The sequence below is a fragment of the Falco punctatus genome (assembly GCF_963210335.1).
Source record: "Falco punctatus genome assembly, chromosome: 4".
NCBI lineage: Eukaryota > Metazoa > Chordata > Aves > Falconiformes > Falconidae > Falco > Falco punctatus.
Genome location: NC_137583.1, coordinates 5,949,841 through 5,963,802, shown reverse-complemented (window position 1 = coordinate 5,963,802; position 13,962 = coordinate 5,949,841). Strand labels below are relative to the sequence as shown.

The 13,962-nt window shown below is 40.8% G+C and overlaps 1 protein-coding gene across 5 annotated transcripts in view; it reads left to right on the top strand.

The window, feature by feature from the left end:
• FGD3 (FYVE, RhoGEF and PH domain containing 3) overlaps positions 1–13,962 on the top strand; it is a 128,870-nt gene that overhangs the window by 88,637 nt on the left and 26,271 nt on the right. For all 5 annotated transcript variants that reach the window (XM_080386245.1, XM_080386248.1, XM_080386247.1 and 2 more), the window contains 6 exons: positions 365–444; positions 870–900; positions 1,407–1,508; positions 5,502–5,564; positions 11,499–11,621; positions 13,610–13,762. In XM_080386245.1, the coding sequence (XP_080242371.1) occupies positions 365–444; positions 870–900; positions 1,407–1,508; positions 5,502–5,564; positions 11,499–11,621; positions 13,610–13,762 (552 nt within the window). The remainder of the gene's footprint in view (positions 1–364; positions 445–869; positions 901–1,406; positions 1,509–5,501; positions 5,565–11,498; positions 11,622–13,609; positions 13,763–13,962) is intronic.

Genomic DNA, 13,962 nt, shown 5'->3' with positions numbered 1-13,962 from the left:
TAATGCAATTCTGAAATCCAGCTTTGGATCTCTTTTTTGGAATTTTGAGGTCATCATCCAAAGGCAAGTAAAAAAATGGTGACTCTGTACATGCTTTGATTGAAAGCCTTCCCTTCTCGCTTCGCTGACACAGGAGATACCTTTTTCCCCTACTGCTGTAGGGGACTGGTTGGTGATACAGATTCAGAAGTTTTGTAGCAAGACAAGTAACTATGTAAACAATCCTGTGTTTTTCTACCTCTGTACTGTATTCTGAGTGAACTTTTCAACTAAGTATTTCAAAGAATGAATGTATTTTTAAGTCATTAAAAATGATTGAAAGACGACAGAGACTAGGCAAGAAGCTGACGTGTTCTTTTTACAGGTCCAAGAAATTGCCAAGCAGAACGTGGCTCATACATTTTCAATAACGGGAAAAAAGAGATCACTGGAACTACAAGCTAGGTATGGTGCTTGTTCTGTATTTTGAGGTTTCTGAATATTTATGTAGAAATTTATGATCTAGAGGATATGGCTGTGCTAGTATGACATAGCTCTAAACCAGGAGAAGAGCATCAAAGATGCATAGCTTACATATGCAAGAGGATATGATGGTCCTAAGTCAGAGTGTGTTAATGTTATATTGATTTGCTTTATTGAATGTTTATGGTGTTTACAGTAGTGCTCGTAGGTTCCAGTGTATTAATAATTCAAACATTTTTGGTATTTGGTAATAATTAAGGCCAATGATTATTAATAATGTTTATAAAATAGTGGATAGCAAAGCTAAAATCTTGATGATATAAAGCTGTGCAGATGTGAATTGAATTTACTGAAAATATTGGAAGGAGAGTTATGATGTTTTCTGTATTTTTCTTTTGTTTTAACAGAACAGAAGAGGAGAAGAGGGAATGGATTCAGGTTAATACAAAACCATTACGATATGGGTGGAAATCATCATGCAGTCAGCACCTTCTGGTTTTTTAAGTTGTTTTTGGGGGGTTCTGAACGAACGAGTCTGTGCGAGGAAGCTGGGTATCTGGCAAAGCTGTTTATGGAGAGATGTGGAGCCCCAGTCAGGGTCCCACCGCAGACCCACTGTCCCCAGGTGGTGTATGGGGGCTTCGAACAGGTCCCCATTCCCTGCAGTCCTCAGCCCAGCAAGAGGGGAGACTGAGATGTCAGAGATTGGCCCTCTGTATTCTTGCAGTCTGTCTTTGCAGAGACACTGATAACAACCGTAGTTTTTTAAGTTAAACAGTAATGAGTTAACAACAGCACTCGTAGGTATTAAGGTTTTTAAAGTTTCCATTTCGTTTACATAAGGATTTTTCACTAAAATTATAATCCTAACCATCTTCCTATGAGAGAATTTTTCCAAGCCTCCTTTGTGATGCTTCTCATCTTTGCTGGAATTTTTGTCTCAGGTCATTCAAGCAACAATTGAAAAGCACAAACAGAACAGCGAGACATTTAGAGCTTTCAATAGCTCTTTTTCTCAAGAGGAGGAGCATCTTCCCGATTCCTCAGTAAGTATGAGTGCTTAATTCTCCTTTGCTATAACAGTTTTACCAACAGTTAAGCTAGACTTAACACAGCTAACTAAAATAGTGTAGTCTTGTTCTTGATTTTTATATTACATTTCGGTACAGTTGGCTCAATTTCTCTGGCTCTCAAATGCATATCAGTCATAGTTACTCAACCATGCAGGTATGGAATAAATTACCCAGGGTAATTCGGTGCAAGAGATCTATCAGTCATGTTTTCCAGACTAGTGGCTCATTTAGCATAACAGGTGTAATTCTTCAATGTCACGAGCGGTTGGCTGTCTGGAATGATGTTTGTGTGCCTGGGAGGTTTTCTTCATTACTTTTCCCCATCTTCTCAGAGCTGTGTTTTGGGATTATTTCCTGGTTTTTATTTTACAATTATTTTAAAAGTTTTAAAGAGTTGGGGAAAAAATTGATGCTTTCAAAAATACTATCTTACAGATATTAAGTACATTTGAGAAAGAATGCTTTTCAAGTAAATACACAAAATAGTTTTGTAAGTTTATTCTGCTTCTCTGCAACTATAATTTATTACCCTGTGCTGTGTTTGATAGGAATTTTGGTTTTAAAGTGTTCACATAAGGATGATAATATCTCTTCATTTGACTTGAAAATAATGGTGATAACCTTAGCCACAGTCATTTGCTACAAGCTAAAGAGGAGAGAGCCTGAAGGGGGGAAATTTTTAGGAATTTCATGCAGAGCTGCCTGTGTGTTGATGACGTGGTCAAAGGTGGTAAATCTTGGAGCACAGGCAGAGAAGGTCCATCTGCAGAGATTAAACTTGGCGCCCTTTTATCTTCCTCCTCCCCCACTTTTCCTAAACTTTTTGTTTGGTTTGTTTTTTTGTTTGGTACCTAACCATTTTTGAAACCTCTCCTTTCCCAGATCTGATTCAGTGACTCCGTATTGCTGGATTTTTATCTGACTGATTCCCAGGGAGCTCAGGAGAGATGCTAGATATTCCTTTCATCCCAACATTAATCAGGCTGACAGCAGAGATCTTTGCAAACCTTTGCAGAGTCTAGGATCCTGTTGTTGATAGCAGCCAGCAATGAGCCATTTTCAGAATACGGTGTAGCTTACTGATCTTGAGCTATTCATCAGCTACAATTACTCAGAAAAAATTGGAAAACAATCAGTTAATGCCTATATTTTTAAGTTAACTCATGGATGCCTTCAGAACCAGGATGCTTTGATGGAAAAAAAATGTTTTGCAAATAAGCAAACTGCTAAGCACACTTCTTTCTATCCAATTAAGACACAGTGTCTGTTCAACTTTATTATTATTGTCTTGCTTTGTAAATTCCATTTTATTTTGCTTCTGTGTTAATGGTGTAGCCATAAAAGTCAAGCAGAGCAGAAATCTGCTTTATCTCCTGGCTGTGATATAAATGCAGTATGCAACTTAATTTATTTTATTCCATAATGCTAACCTGCATTTTTAGGAGATTAGCTTATCTAGATAATCAGCTTTGAAAACGAATGTCGCAGCTAAATGTGGCAGAAATCGCTGCCAGTTAAAAAGACCCGAAGGTAGTTCTGTAAGGAAAACTGGACAAATACTGAGAGCGTTCTCAGTAGCAATAAGCTGCTGTAGGCAGCATCCACCATGCATCTCTCATCATATGTATGGAATATTGGACAGCGTGCTTTAGAGGAAAAAATGACAATGATCTTCCTATTTTTTCTCTCATGAGTCAAGAAATAGATATGCATTCATGGATTCTGGGCTGGATCTGTAACAGCTACCAGAAATTGGACTCTGGTTCTAATAAGCCTGTAGAAAAAGAGCCAAATTGCTTTTCTTCCATCCTTGGCCATACATTTGATATGTTACAGTGCTTATGATTGATTGCAGTTGCATGACCAGTGCGTGCCTTAGCATGCAGTTCTTACCATGCTTTTCTTTTCCCTGCTGACTTACATAACCTCATACAAGCATTAGGGGTTGATCTTCAGCCTGTAATTTGCCTACAGAAGACTTGTGGTTTTTTGGAGGTGCAGAGACCTGACATTTGACCCAATTCTTAAGATTATCCCTGTGTAATAATGTACAGAAGTTAATAAACTCCCACCTGTCAGGAGGTGACTGGGGAGTCATTGCCAGTCATTCCCCTGCAGGGTGACTGCAGCCGTGGTCTTTAAAGTTTTTTCAGAAAGCTTCAGGGTCCCTTTGTGGCTTAGTTCCTTCAGAAAGAGGACACTCGTTTCCCTGTTTTCTGTTTTCATCTGCAGCATTTCAAAGCCATTTAAAGGTTTTGTTTTGTTTTGTTTTGTTTTTAAAGCTGCCTAATAAGGTTCCCAAAGAAAAGGACCTCTTTCACCACTCCTTGATCTCAGGGGAGCTGGAGGCTCATGGTGTGTGGGAAGGACGCAGTTTGTGTGTTATTAGAAGACCAGCAAGAAAAAGTGCCACAGCGAGCTCAGTTCTGTGGAACTGGCATCCCTAAGATTTGAGACTTGTGAATGCTTCTGTTAGTCAGATCATGATTTTTAGACGCCATTAAATCATTATTATTTCCCATCCCTGTTTCTGTTCCTCCTCCTAGCTTTGGGGTGGTTCTGACAAGCGTGATTAACTGTCCTCCTCCGAACCAAATCCTACACGTTTTGAGCAGTAATGGTAACGTAAGGGGGAGAAGCCCTTTGGAAATCTTTTCCAGGTTAAGAGTAGAGGGTACTTGATTTTTAGCACATTAATCCAAATAAATATTAAAAGGGCACAGGGATCTGAACAGGCAACTAGAAGAATTTACTCTTTACCCTAAACCTGCTGGGGTTTTTCTCGATCTCTCCTTCAGATCCCATTTTCTCTCCACATTTTGCATTTTCTTTCCCAAGCCCCATGTCACAGCATACAGGTGCTCCTTTTGCTAGGATCTAAATACCTGGGTTGATTGAGATTTCAATGGAAAGAAACCCCTTTCCACAGGACTGGGGAATAGCTGATGTGAAGACCCTAGGGTTCTTGGGTTTTTGCACAAGCAGAAATAGTTGGCTAGAGTCAAGTCCATGATGCTTTCCTTTAATTAAGTGGCATTCCCTGCGGAAATGTGCCGGGATGGCACAGCCCTAGCCCCAGGGGATGCATTTGCTCATTTGCTTGTTCTCAAGAGCTGGTTGATTGTATTAGTGTATAAATAGATACAACTAGGTATCAGAATGAATAGCTCTTGAATTTGGCCACTTAAAGCTACAGTTTGGGTTGTCTTCAGTAACAGAAATTACAGCTTCTGACTTTCAAATGGGATGAAGCTAGAGTGCAAAAGTGCACTGGAGATTTGGGTGACCTGGAAGTCTGAGATGTCTAATTTACAAAGGAAGAATGACCTATGGGAATAACAGGAGAATGTATCTTAAAGATTCTAATATTTTGAGAATCCCTGGTAAACTAGCAAACTCCCAGTAAATTAATGACAGGTGAGATTGTTTTCATTTTAGAATGTAGTCTATGATTTTACTGTAGGCAAGCTTGTTATTTGCTCTCCGTGTGTGTTGAATACGTACAGAGAGTGAATACATATAGATGCCAGTTTGCATTTATTAATATATTAAGAGATGTATTGCAATTAAGAAAAGCTTAACTGAGTAGTATTTGAATGGAATAAATGTTCTTCCTTCTCTGAATCTGCTGACTACACAAAGCACTTGCTTGTTTGGCTTGCAGGGCTCAAACAGAGCGGTGTAACAGCAAATGTGGCCGTTTGCTTTCTGCAGTGCTTGTGGGGGATAGGCACATGCTGCCGTGGGAAGCAGGCTTGGCAGCCCAGTGCCATCTGTAAAGTCACACACTTCATGGTCAGCCCAGTATCTGAGGGTAGCTGAGCACATGTGCAATTAAAGTGTATTCACAAGTAAAGAGTTGAGGGGCTAAAAGCAAATGATGCCGCGTTTTCTTTTTCAGTGTTTAATATATTTTAGGAAGAGTGTCCGTGTTGAAATAGGTCTGTGTCATTCTGTTCCCCTCAGACAGCAAGCACCAGCTCGGTGGAATCGATGCCAGGAGCAGATGGTGGTGGTGTGTTTGGAGGGGTAAGTAATTTGAAGCTAATACTTTCAGTAGAGCAAGGTGGGGCTAGGGGGGTTGCGGGTTATATTTCTTTTGTAGCAGGGAAAAAAATCAGAGATACTTCAGTCTAGCGGTTTATATTCTGCTGTCCCTTGCTGCAGCTGTGCTGTCCTTAACTTCTTGGCACAGTGATACCCACCACTACTTGCAGTGCTTGCAGCATCAGTGAATTTAAATCCTCCCCTTCCAGATAAATGCTGCTGGCGTGCTGTGAGCCTAGTTATGGGGAACCTACATGGAGGGGTTGGTTGTTACATTTGTAGTACTGGGGGATTTTTGTGGTTTTTGCTTGTTTTCAATTCTGATAGCTACAGTGAATGCTTGCAGGGAGGAGGGCAAAGAGAAACAAGGAAACCTAGCTGGTTAACACTGTCATAATATGTAACTCGGGATTTCATCTGCGGAACTAAATTTTGGTTAACACTTCTTTCATAGCGTGCTTTTCATGTTTCTGCCAATACAGAGGAGGAGATGATAGTACTTTCATACATCTCTGGCCTGTAAGTGATTGGCCGCTGCAAAAGCAAAATATACTTTCAGAGGTATTTTTCATTTTGCTCTGTACAACGTCTGTGACTGCTGCTGAGGCAAACTCATTTCGAGTCCTTAATAAGGTTTATTTTTTCACATTCTTTTCTCTGCCTTCTAAAATCTTGTCTAAGAATAATAGATTTTCAGGAAATGGCTTAGGGTCAGCTGAGTTCATTGATAAAAGCTCCAACAAGAAGAAACAACAACTAAAAAAAACCCCTTACCTGCTGAGACTTACTATAGGATATTATGTATTAACATGGCCTTTTTAATTACAAAGGACCCACTTTGCAGGCTTTTCCAGACCTCTGGCCAAGCTTGTAACCTACTGGCAGAGTTTACAGAGCATCAATGAAAAGCTTTTAAACAAGCCAGCAACCTCACCTATACAAACCAGAGCTTATTAAAAATCAGTGTTTGTAATTAGTGTACTCCTTGCTGTTAATTGTCTGCTTGCACTTCGTATTTTCCCTAAGCAATTTTTTATTTATTTGTAGTCAGTTTTGTGATTAGTGCCCCTTTTCTTGAGTTACAGATGCTATAGTGAGCTAGCTGCTTAATGAAAAAGATGTTTTATATGGTACTTAAAAACAAACACATAAAATGTACTGTTGGTCTGAAGTTTCTTAGGGAAATGTAAATTTTAGTTGTAATAAATTTTAGATCTTTTTAGTTGGTTATAAATAGTTGTGTCAGTGATTCGCATGGTATATCTTAACACATGAAGTGATTTTCCTGAAGTTGTGTATTTGAGAAAAAAAAATCTAATTCCTGAGATAGAAAAAAAAATACGGAGCTGATCAAAAACACAAACTAAAAATATCCAAAATTGTGTAGTATTGATTCTGGGATCTCATTCCGCTGTATTGTAGCAAATGGATAACATCAGCGTGAGCAGTGAATTCAGCTGTTGGATGCAGCTTTAGAAAATATCAATTTTTAATGATGACGTCCCTGTAGAAACAGCTCCATGAGTGCATGAGCAAGTGCACTCTATGCTTAACAGCTTCCCCATGCAAACCACTTGGTGGTAGTGGTGGTCAGCAAACGAACATCTTCCTGTGGTTCTGCTGAGTCTGCTGAAGAGTCTGCTGGGGTTTTCTTCAGTCTCGCTCGTTAGCATAACCAGACCGTGAAAACCTCCTGCAGGAACCATAATCTGCTTGCTGTACAGCATTGTGGGAACAGTTTGCTGCGCTGCACCGGTAGCACACTTTATACTCAACCTATATGCACCAGGAAAGTGCAAGCTAGTGGAAGGTTGTCTTGCATGTAACCTTGCTTGTAACCTCTACTGGCATAGAGAGAAACAAACTAAACAATTTTGCTGCATTACAAAGTACAAAATATACCACCTAATTTAAATTAATTTATCATGTATATTCAGCGTTTCCAGAAACACCTGCTGATGTTCTGCCCCATTGCGGGTGTCTCTAAATATGTAATTTGTAAATGGAAAATACGCAGCTGTATAAGCGTGAGAAGAAAAAGATTTGAAACCCCTTTGTGGCTCCTGCATCCGCCCATAGTAAGAGTCTCATCAGACCATGTATATATTGCATGTACAGCATTGCGGCTTAATTTCTACCTACTGACCCAGACAGAATGAAATATGTAGCAAGCGATAAATGTCAGAACAAGTCTCCTGAGCCCATTGGGTTTTGTGCTGGTTCCTACCACCTGTTCGGTGTTTCTTCCCAGCTTTTCAGAAGCAAACCAGGGCTCCAGTGGTCCGCTAATGATGTGATGCCTGCTTGCCTAAGCAGGCCAGCCGCAGCCTTAGCCTTGCAGGCCATTAGCTCTAGGTGTGAGCTGTACCTCTCACTGGGGCATAGGCTCTTGTTCCACCAAAATGTTAAAGTTGGAGGAAACTGTCAAGATTTAGTTAGATGCAGCTGTGGAGTAAAAGCAAATTAGTGGTCAAAACAGCCCAGTCTGAAAGGATTTACTGTAGATCCTGGCTCTGAACAGATTTTATGCAAGTATTTTCCTGTCAGACCAACCAGCTTCAAAACAGAGCTGGGTACACCGAGACAGATGAGAAATATGACAATTATTCAAGTGCCTTAGTACCAAGATATTCCAGCTTCAACTGGGGCAGCTTTGTATTAGCTTCCCTCTTAACACAGCTTGTGTAAGAAAGGACAGGGTTGCAAAGTGACTGTTAAGTTTATCTTTGACGAACAAGGTTTGTGGATTACAATGCACGTCCTTGTTTTCTACAAAAGCCTCTCTGTTCAGATGGTGTACAGTTAAGAGCACATGGCAAGGTCAGCTTCCTGAGCCATCGCTGGGTGGGATGGGGGGACTGCCCATGCCGTGAAGTCTCATGGTTTTCACAGGGGTGGAAAGAAAAAGGCTACTTAATTCTTTTCCAGTGTCAGTGGTTAAATAACATAATATTGAATAAGTCTTTCTTCTGTAATTGCTCATTGGAATTTGCCAAATCATAAGGAAAATACATTTTCATTTTATTATCTTTTCTACAGCTGCAATAGCAATGCTTCAAACTCTTGTGTTCTCACTGTATTCTCATAATGTTGAGAAATATTATGAAATGTTGCTGGTATTCAAACACTTAAAGACCTCTTTATGCAGTGCCTTTTTTGATTAGTGAAGTTAGTATTAAATGCTTGTTGTGTGCTACAGCAAAAGTTAAAATATAATGATCTAAAATAACGGCTTATGCAAAACTGTCATAACAAATCTTGCCCAATATAAACCCAGTCTGCTTTCTTTCCTTTGTCAAATATGGGTCATGTATTTCTGAAAGTGAACAGTATCCAGACTGTTTCACATTGAGGAGGGAGCCAAATACGAGATCCATTAGAGGAAGTATTCAACTTGAGCCTTATCTGTGTTACAGCAACATGCGTATGGGTGATGATGGATATTCCTGCTGAAGGACAAATCAAATTAACCAATTTCTACACGAAGCAGTCCATTCAGTTCATGTTAGAGGAACTTCAGCATGTTTCCTTTGCAGGCATGTGTAGATACCAACTGAAAGCCAAAAACTGGTTTTGTTTAACATTTGTCAAGATTATTTTCCAGTCACAGCTCAGGAGGCCTTCATTTATGCTCTCGCTATTCCAGGAACACTAGTGAAACTGTTGTGAACGTAAGAATCAAAAGACTGGTTATGCTATATGCAAATTTTAACTATTAAGCAAAAAATAAGCTTGGCTGGTGAGGAAGTGCTCTGATCTAACAACTTAAGGGGAACCCTCCCTGGCCAGTGGAAGGAAGATCAGTCTTCTAAAAAATTAAATAGCTTTAGCATCAAGATCAGAGTGAAAAACAGATGACTTTAGCCAGTGTATGCGATACAAATAAAAAAGTCACTCTGTAAATTGCTGTTGATCAGTAACAGCTTTTCAAATCACCCTAATTATACGCCTTACTTGGAGGGGTCTAATAAAGTCTGAAAGGAATGTTTTTACCAGTGATTCATCTGAGGCATTGTTCAGTTGGTGTAATTCAATGTTGTACTGGTTACATCTGGTTCTTCACAAGAAAAGTGAAATACAGCACTCCGCTGATGTGTGTGGGAGGACTTGGATTTGCAAGCATTCTGTTTTGCTGAGCAGTTAATATGGGCATGTATGGTGGTACAATAGTGATTTTCCTGAATGAACGAATCCGTATGACTGTGCTTCACCAAGTTGAATTGCAAAACGTCCTATGTACTTGTATACAAGTTTGAAACGTTGCTATTGCAGCTATAGAAAAGATAATAAAAACGAAAAGATCCAATCCAATTAGAAGCAATTAGTTCTGGTTTTGTTGTGTAATGCCATTACAAGCCCAGGTGGTTTCAATTGCTCTGCTGAAAGACAATTTGTTTCCCTCTGTAACCTGGGAATGGCAGGGCAGAGACCCAAGGAAAGATGGGAGTGGTGTCAGCTTTTAAAATTTGATAGTGGTTTTTTTTCTTTTTTAATTGGCCTTGAAAACCTGTATTAGTGACTTCTGCAGGTTAGTTGGAATCACTGAGGTGAGACCTGAGGGCAAATGACAGCATTTCCCTGGCGCCGGTGGCACCTGCATGGTGATCTGTGGGCAGCCTCTGCTAATTGTAATTGCTGCTGCCTTTCCTCCCACCCTCACGTGCCTGCATCTGCCTTAAAAAGAGAAATTTGAGCCAATTGTTCTGTCTTAGGTGGGCCTAAGCTGTGACTGAGTGTGCATGGGTGCTTTAAAGGGAGATGGGGGGTGTTGAGGAGCCCAGCATCTGTGTAACCTACAACGGGCCTGATCTTTGCCTGGTTGATTTTTCAGAAAAAAATGTAAAATACCTCTGCACTTTTGGTTTAGAGGAAATGTCCCGCTAGTCTGTTGAATGATTGTGTCAAGCAAACAAAAATGAAGAGTTATCGAACCTCTTCCCGTGAAAGAGCTGTGCCAGAGGAACGTGTTCCAGCCCCGTCCTTCAGGCTGGGTGTCCCGGCAGACGCTGCCTGGCTGGGGGTGGCCCGGGCTTACCCCCCGGGAGCTGCACATACCATGCTGACAAGGAAGGAGGAACAATATTTATGTATTTTAAAAAAAGAAAACAAAACAGAGGGTCTGCTTGAAGTTCTGCGGGAAGCTGTATTTTTGTGAACTGCACATTGTCATGTTAGTGGTCTTCAGTTTATCAGAAAATCGTACAATTGTTTAGCTGTACTGAGTGACTTGTATGTAACAGCTTAGGTGCATAGCTTCAGAGGCTGAACTTGCTTGGCTTTCTAGACAGCTGGTGGAAAGTGTCTTCTGCCAAGAGCAGCTGATAGCAGGTCCCTGGCGTAGGCGTCTCTGTCTTCCTGAGGAGCTTTATCATCACAGGCTGGGAGGGAGCCTGAGGAAACTCCTAAATTAAGCATTTGTAGTTGGGTCGTGCAAAAATCCACTGTCAGCACCACTCGCTTCCTCGACCAAGCTGCTTCCCCCCAAACCTCCGCACCCTCTCCCCACAAACAGCAGCTTACAGCGTGCTTACAAAGTCAACGTTTACCTTAAGCAAGTCGTGCTGCAGCAGGGAGGAAGAGGTGAGGGCCAGAAGCAAAGCACTGAAGAAACCCACGTTGCCCGTTCCTCCTCCTCCTCACCAACAGACAGGGAGGGGAGGTCGGTCCATGGCACAAGCGGGCAGGGAGGGACTTGAGGCATCAGCTTTAGCAATCTGCAGTCACGTAATGCGAGCCCAGAAACCCCCGGTGGCTCGGCCGGCCGGCCAGTTGTGGGTTGCCAGCAGAACTGATGTCAATCCTTTCCTAAAATGGTGTGAAACCCAAAGACCACCTTTGTCAGTAGGTCTCTGAATTGTTTTGCAATCTTTTTTTTTAAAAAAAAAAAAAATCACCTAGTTTTACTTTTCATTTCAGAGTGATTCCTGTAGGAAATCTTCTAAATCCAAGCGAGACAAGGAGAAACAGACCTGCAAGAGCTGCAGCGAAAGCTTCAACTCCATCACTAAAAGGCGACACCACTGTAAGCAGTGTGGGGCCGTAAGTATCAGAATGCACTGAGCTTTCTAGTTTCTTCTGCAGAGACTGTTGAAGAGAATTTATTTCTTTTTTTTCAGTGCAGGAACTAAGATGTTCTCATTTGTGGCAGGTCATTGACAGAGCAGATATTTCCACTTGCTCTGCTCCCTGGGAATCAGGGGAAGAAAGAGCAAAATTCTGGTTTTGCCTGGTCTGGGGCTGTTTTAAAGGCAAATACGGTGCCTCAGTGGATAAAAAGAAAGGTGGTACTTTCCCTGGGGAGGTGTGTGTATCTGGGGAGGGAGCTGTCCCCTATATTTTGTTTGCAGAAACAGAATGGCCTGCTGTCAGCCTCATTCACACAGCAGCTCTTTCTAGGGTGGACAGCTGAATATACGATATTAAAGATGGGTGGGTGGTTCTTTCCCTAAAGCAAAGTTGTTGAGAATTGCTTGCACCAAAGTGATGTCCTCCTCCTTGAAAAGGCAAAAGAACCCAGTCCTAGAGATTCAAGGCCAGGTTACTGAAGGCACTTGGCCGCTCTTCCCCAGTGCCCTGTGCTGAGAGCTGAATTCTCAGGTGTTTTTTTGCAAATCACAACCACAGCCAAGATGAGATTGATTTCTGTAAGATGACATGAAACTTGCCTTCTATGGCTTGAGTTTCATGGTTCACCGTTCCTAATGTAACTAATGTTATTTAAATACCATTATTCATTTGAAGTGGAGATAAATTTTCAGCTGAAGAGAGGCGCAAATATATATAGTTAAGATGTTTAAAGAAACCTCAGTCTCAGCAATTGAAATAAAATGACTGTGGAGGAGATACTTTTGCGCTGGAGTTGGGATTATTCAACCTTCTGGGTTTGTTTTTATTAATAACTACTAAAATAATGAAATATATTTCTGGAGGTTTAAAATATTCCATTGCAAAGCTCAGTATTATTAAAGGAATTACATAATAGCTTTGCCACCATGGACGGTGAGATAACAAAATTACTTTATTAATAATTTATTGTTAAACACTTGTTGGTTATGCGATGTTCTGTGATGTGGCAATAGCATTCAAATTAAAGAAGTGAATTCTTCTCGAGGAAAGACTGTCATGTTTCTAAAAATGGTAGCTTGCTTCTGTTCATAGAACCCGGTTTCCCTTAACACTTGCTGAACTAAGGCAGTTGCCTTCGTACAGTAATTAACGTCTTGCAGTGAAGCGTATGATAATATGTACTTGTACCTGAAGGCTGTTTGAGGTGTATTCTTGTGCAGTAAATTTGGAATGGATGTTGATCCAGGCTGCCTGCCCCTGCCTTGCATGCCAGGGGAACAGCTTCTCTCCCTGGAGCAGCGGTGCGATAGCGAGTGGTAGCGTCAGAGCTTAAGTGTGAAAACATGTTCCCGAGCTGCAGATCCATTGTTCTTCACGAGCGCCGGTTTCGTGGGACTGATGTGTCCTTGTATGATCTTGGCAGCTGAGGAAAGGAATCAAAACTTGTTAATTTGGCATCAGACAAAGAGTTTTAAATTGATAATATATCAGACTGTGCTTTTAAAATGGTCGGTCAGTTTTGGATTCCTCCGTTCTGTCAGGCTGAACTTGATGCCTGATTGATGAGGAAGTCAGCCACCTTTACTCTGGAAATCAGCCCTTCCTAGACCATTTTTTGATTGGCTTTAAAAAGCACTAATGGCTTTGTCATCCTAAGCCCTTTTTGACTTACAGAGGCTTATAAGAAAAGAAATTCATACTTGTGTGGTGTTAATCATAAAGTGTTTCCCAAAAGGCATATGTTTCCTTTAATTAGGTATTTTGGTATGCAGCATGGGTTCACAAAAAAAAAATAATTATTGATGAAGGTAAAGAAAGTAAATATTATATTGGTCACTCTATCTTATGCTTACATTAGTTTTCCGGATTTAACTTTAATAACAGCCATTCTGCAAGCCACTTTCTTTGGAGAAGCGTTATGTCTTAATGATGGCTAATAAAGCACCATCTTTCTGATACAGGTGATCTGTGCAAAATGCTCCGAGTTTAAAACACTTGCGGATAACAGCCGTCACAATCGAGTGTGTAAAGAGTGTTTTCTGCAGTTACCAGCAAGCCCATGCAGCCCTGGAGTGGAAGCAGTCGGAGAACAAAAGAAAAGACTAGCTGTAGAGGTACAGTATTTAGCTAAGAATTTTTGGTGTGCTAGCTGCCCTTGTGAGTCTCTCTCTTCTATTATTTTTTTTTTTAAATGTAATTATTTAAAACAAAATTTATTACCTTTTTCCCCCCACCATGATATTTGACCCTCTGGCCTATAATTTGTATGGAATGTGCATGCAGCCTGAATGCTGTTTGTAAATGGCAAGCGTTC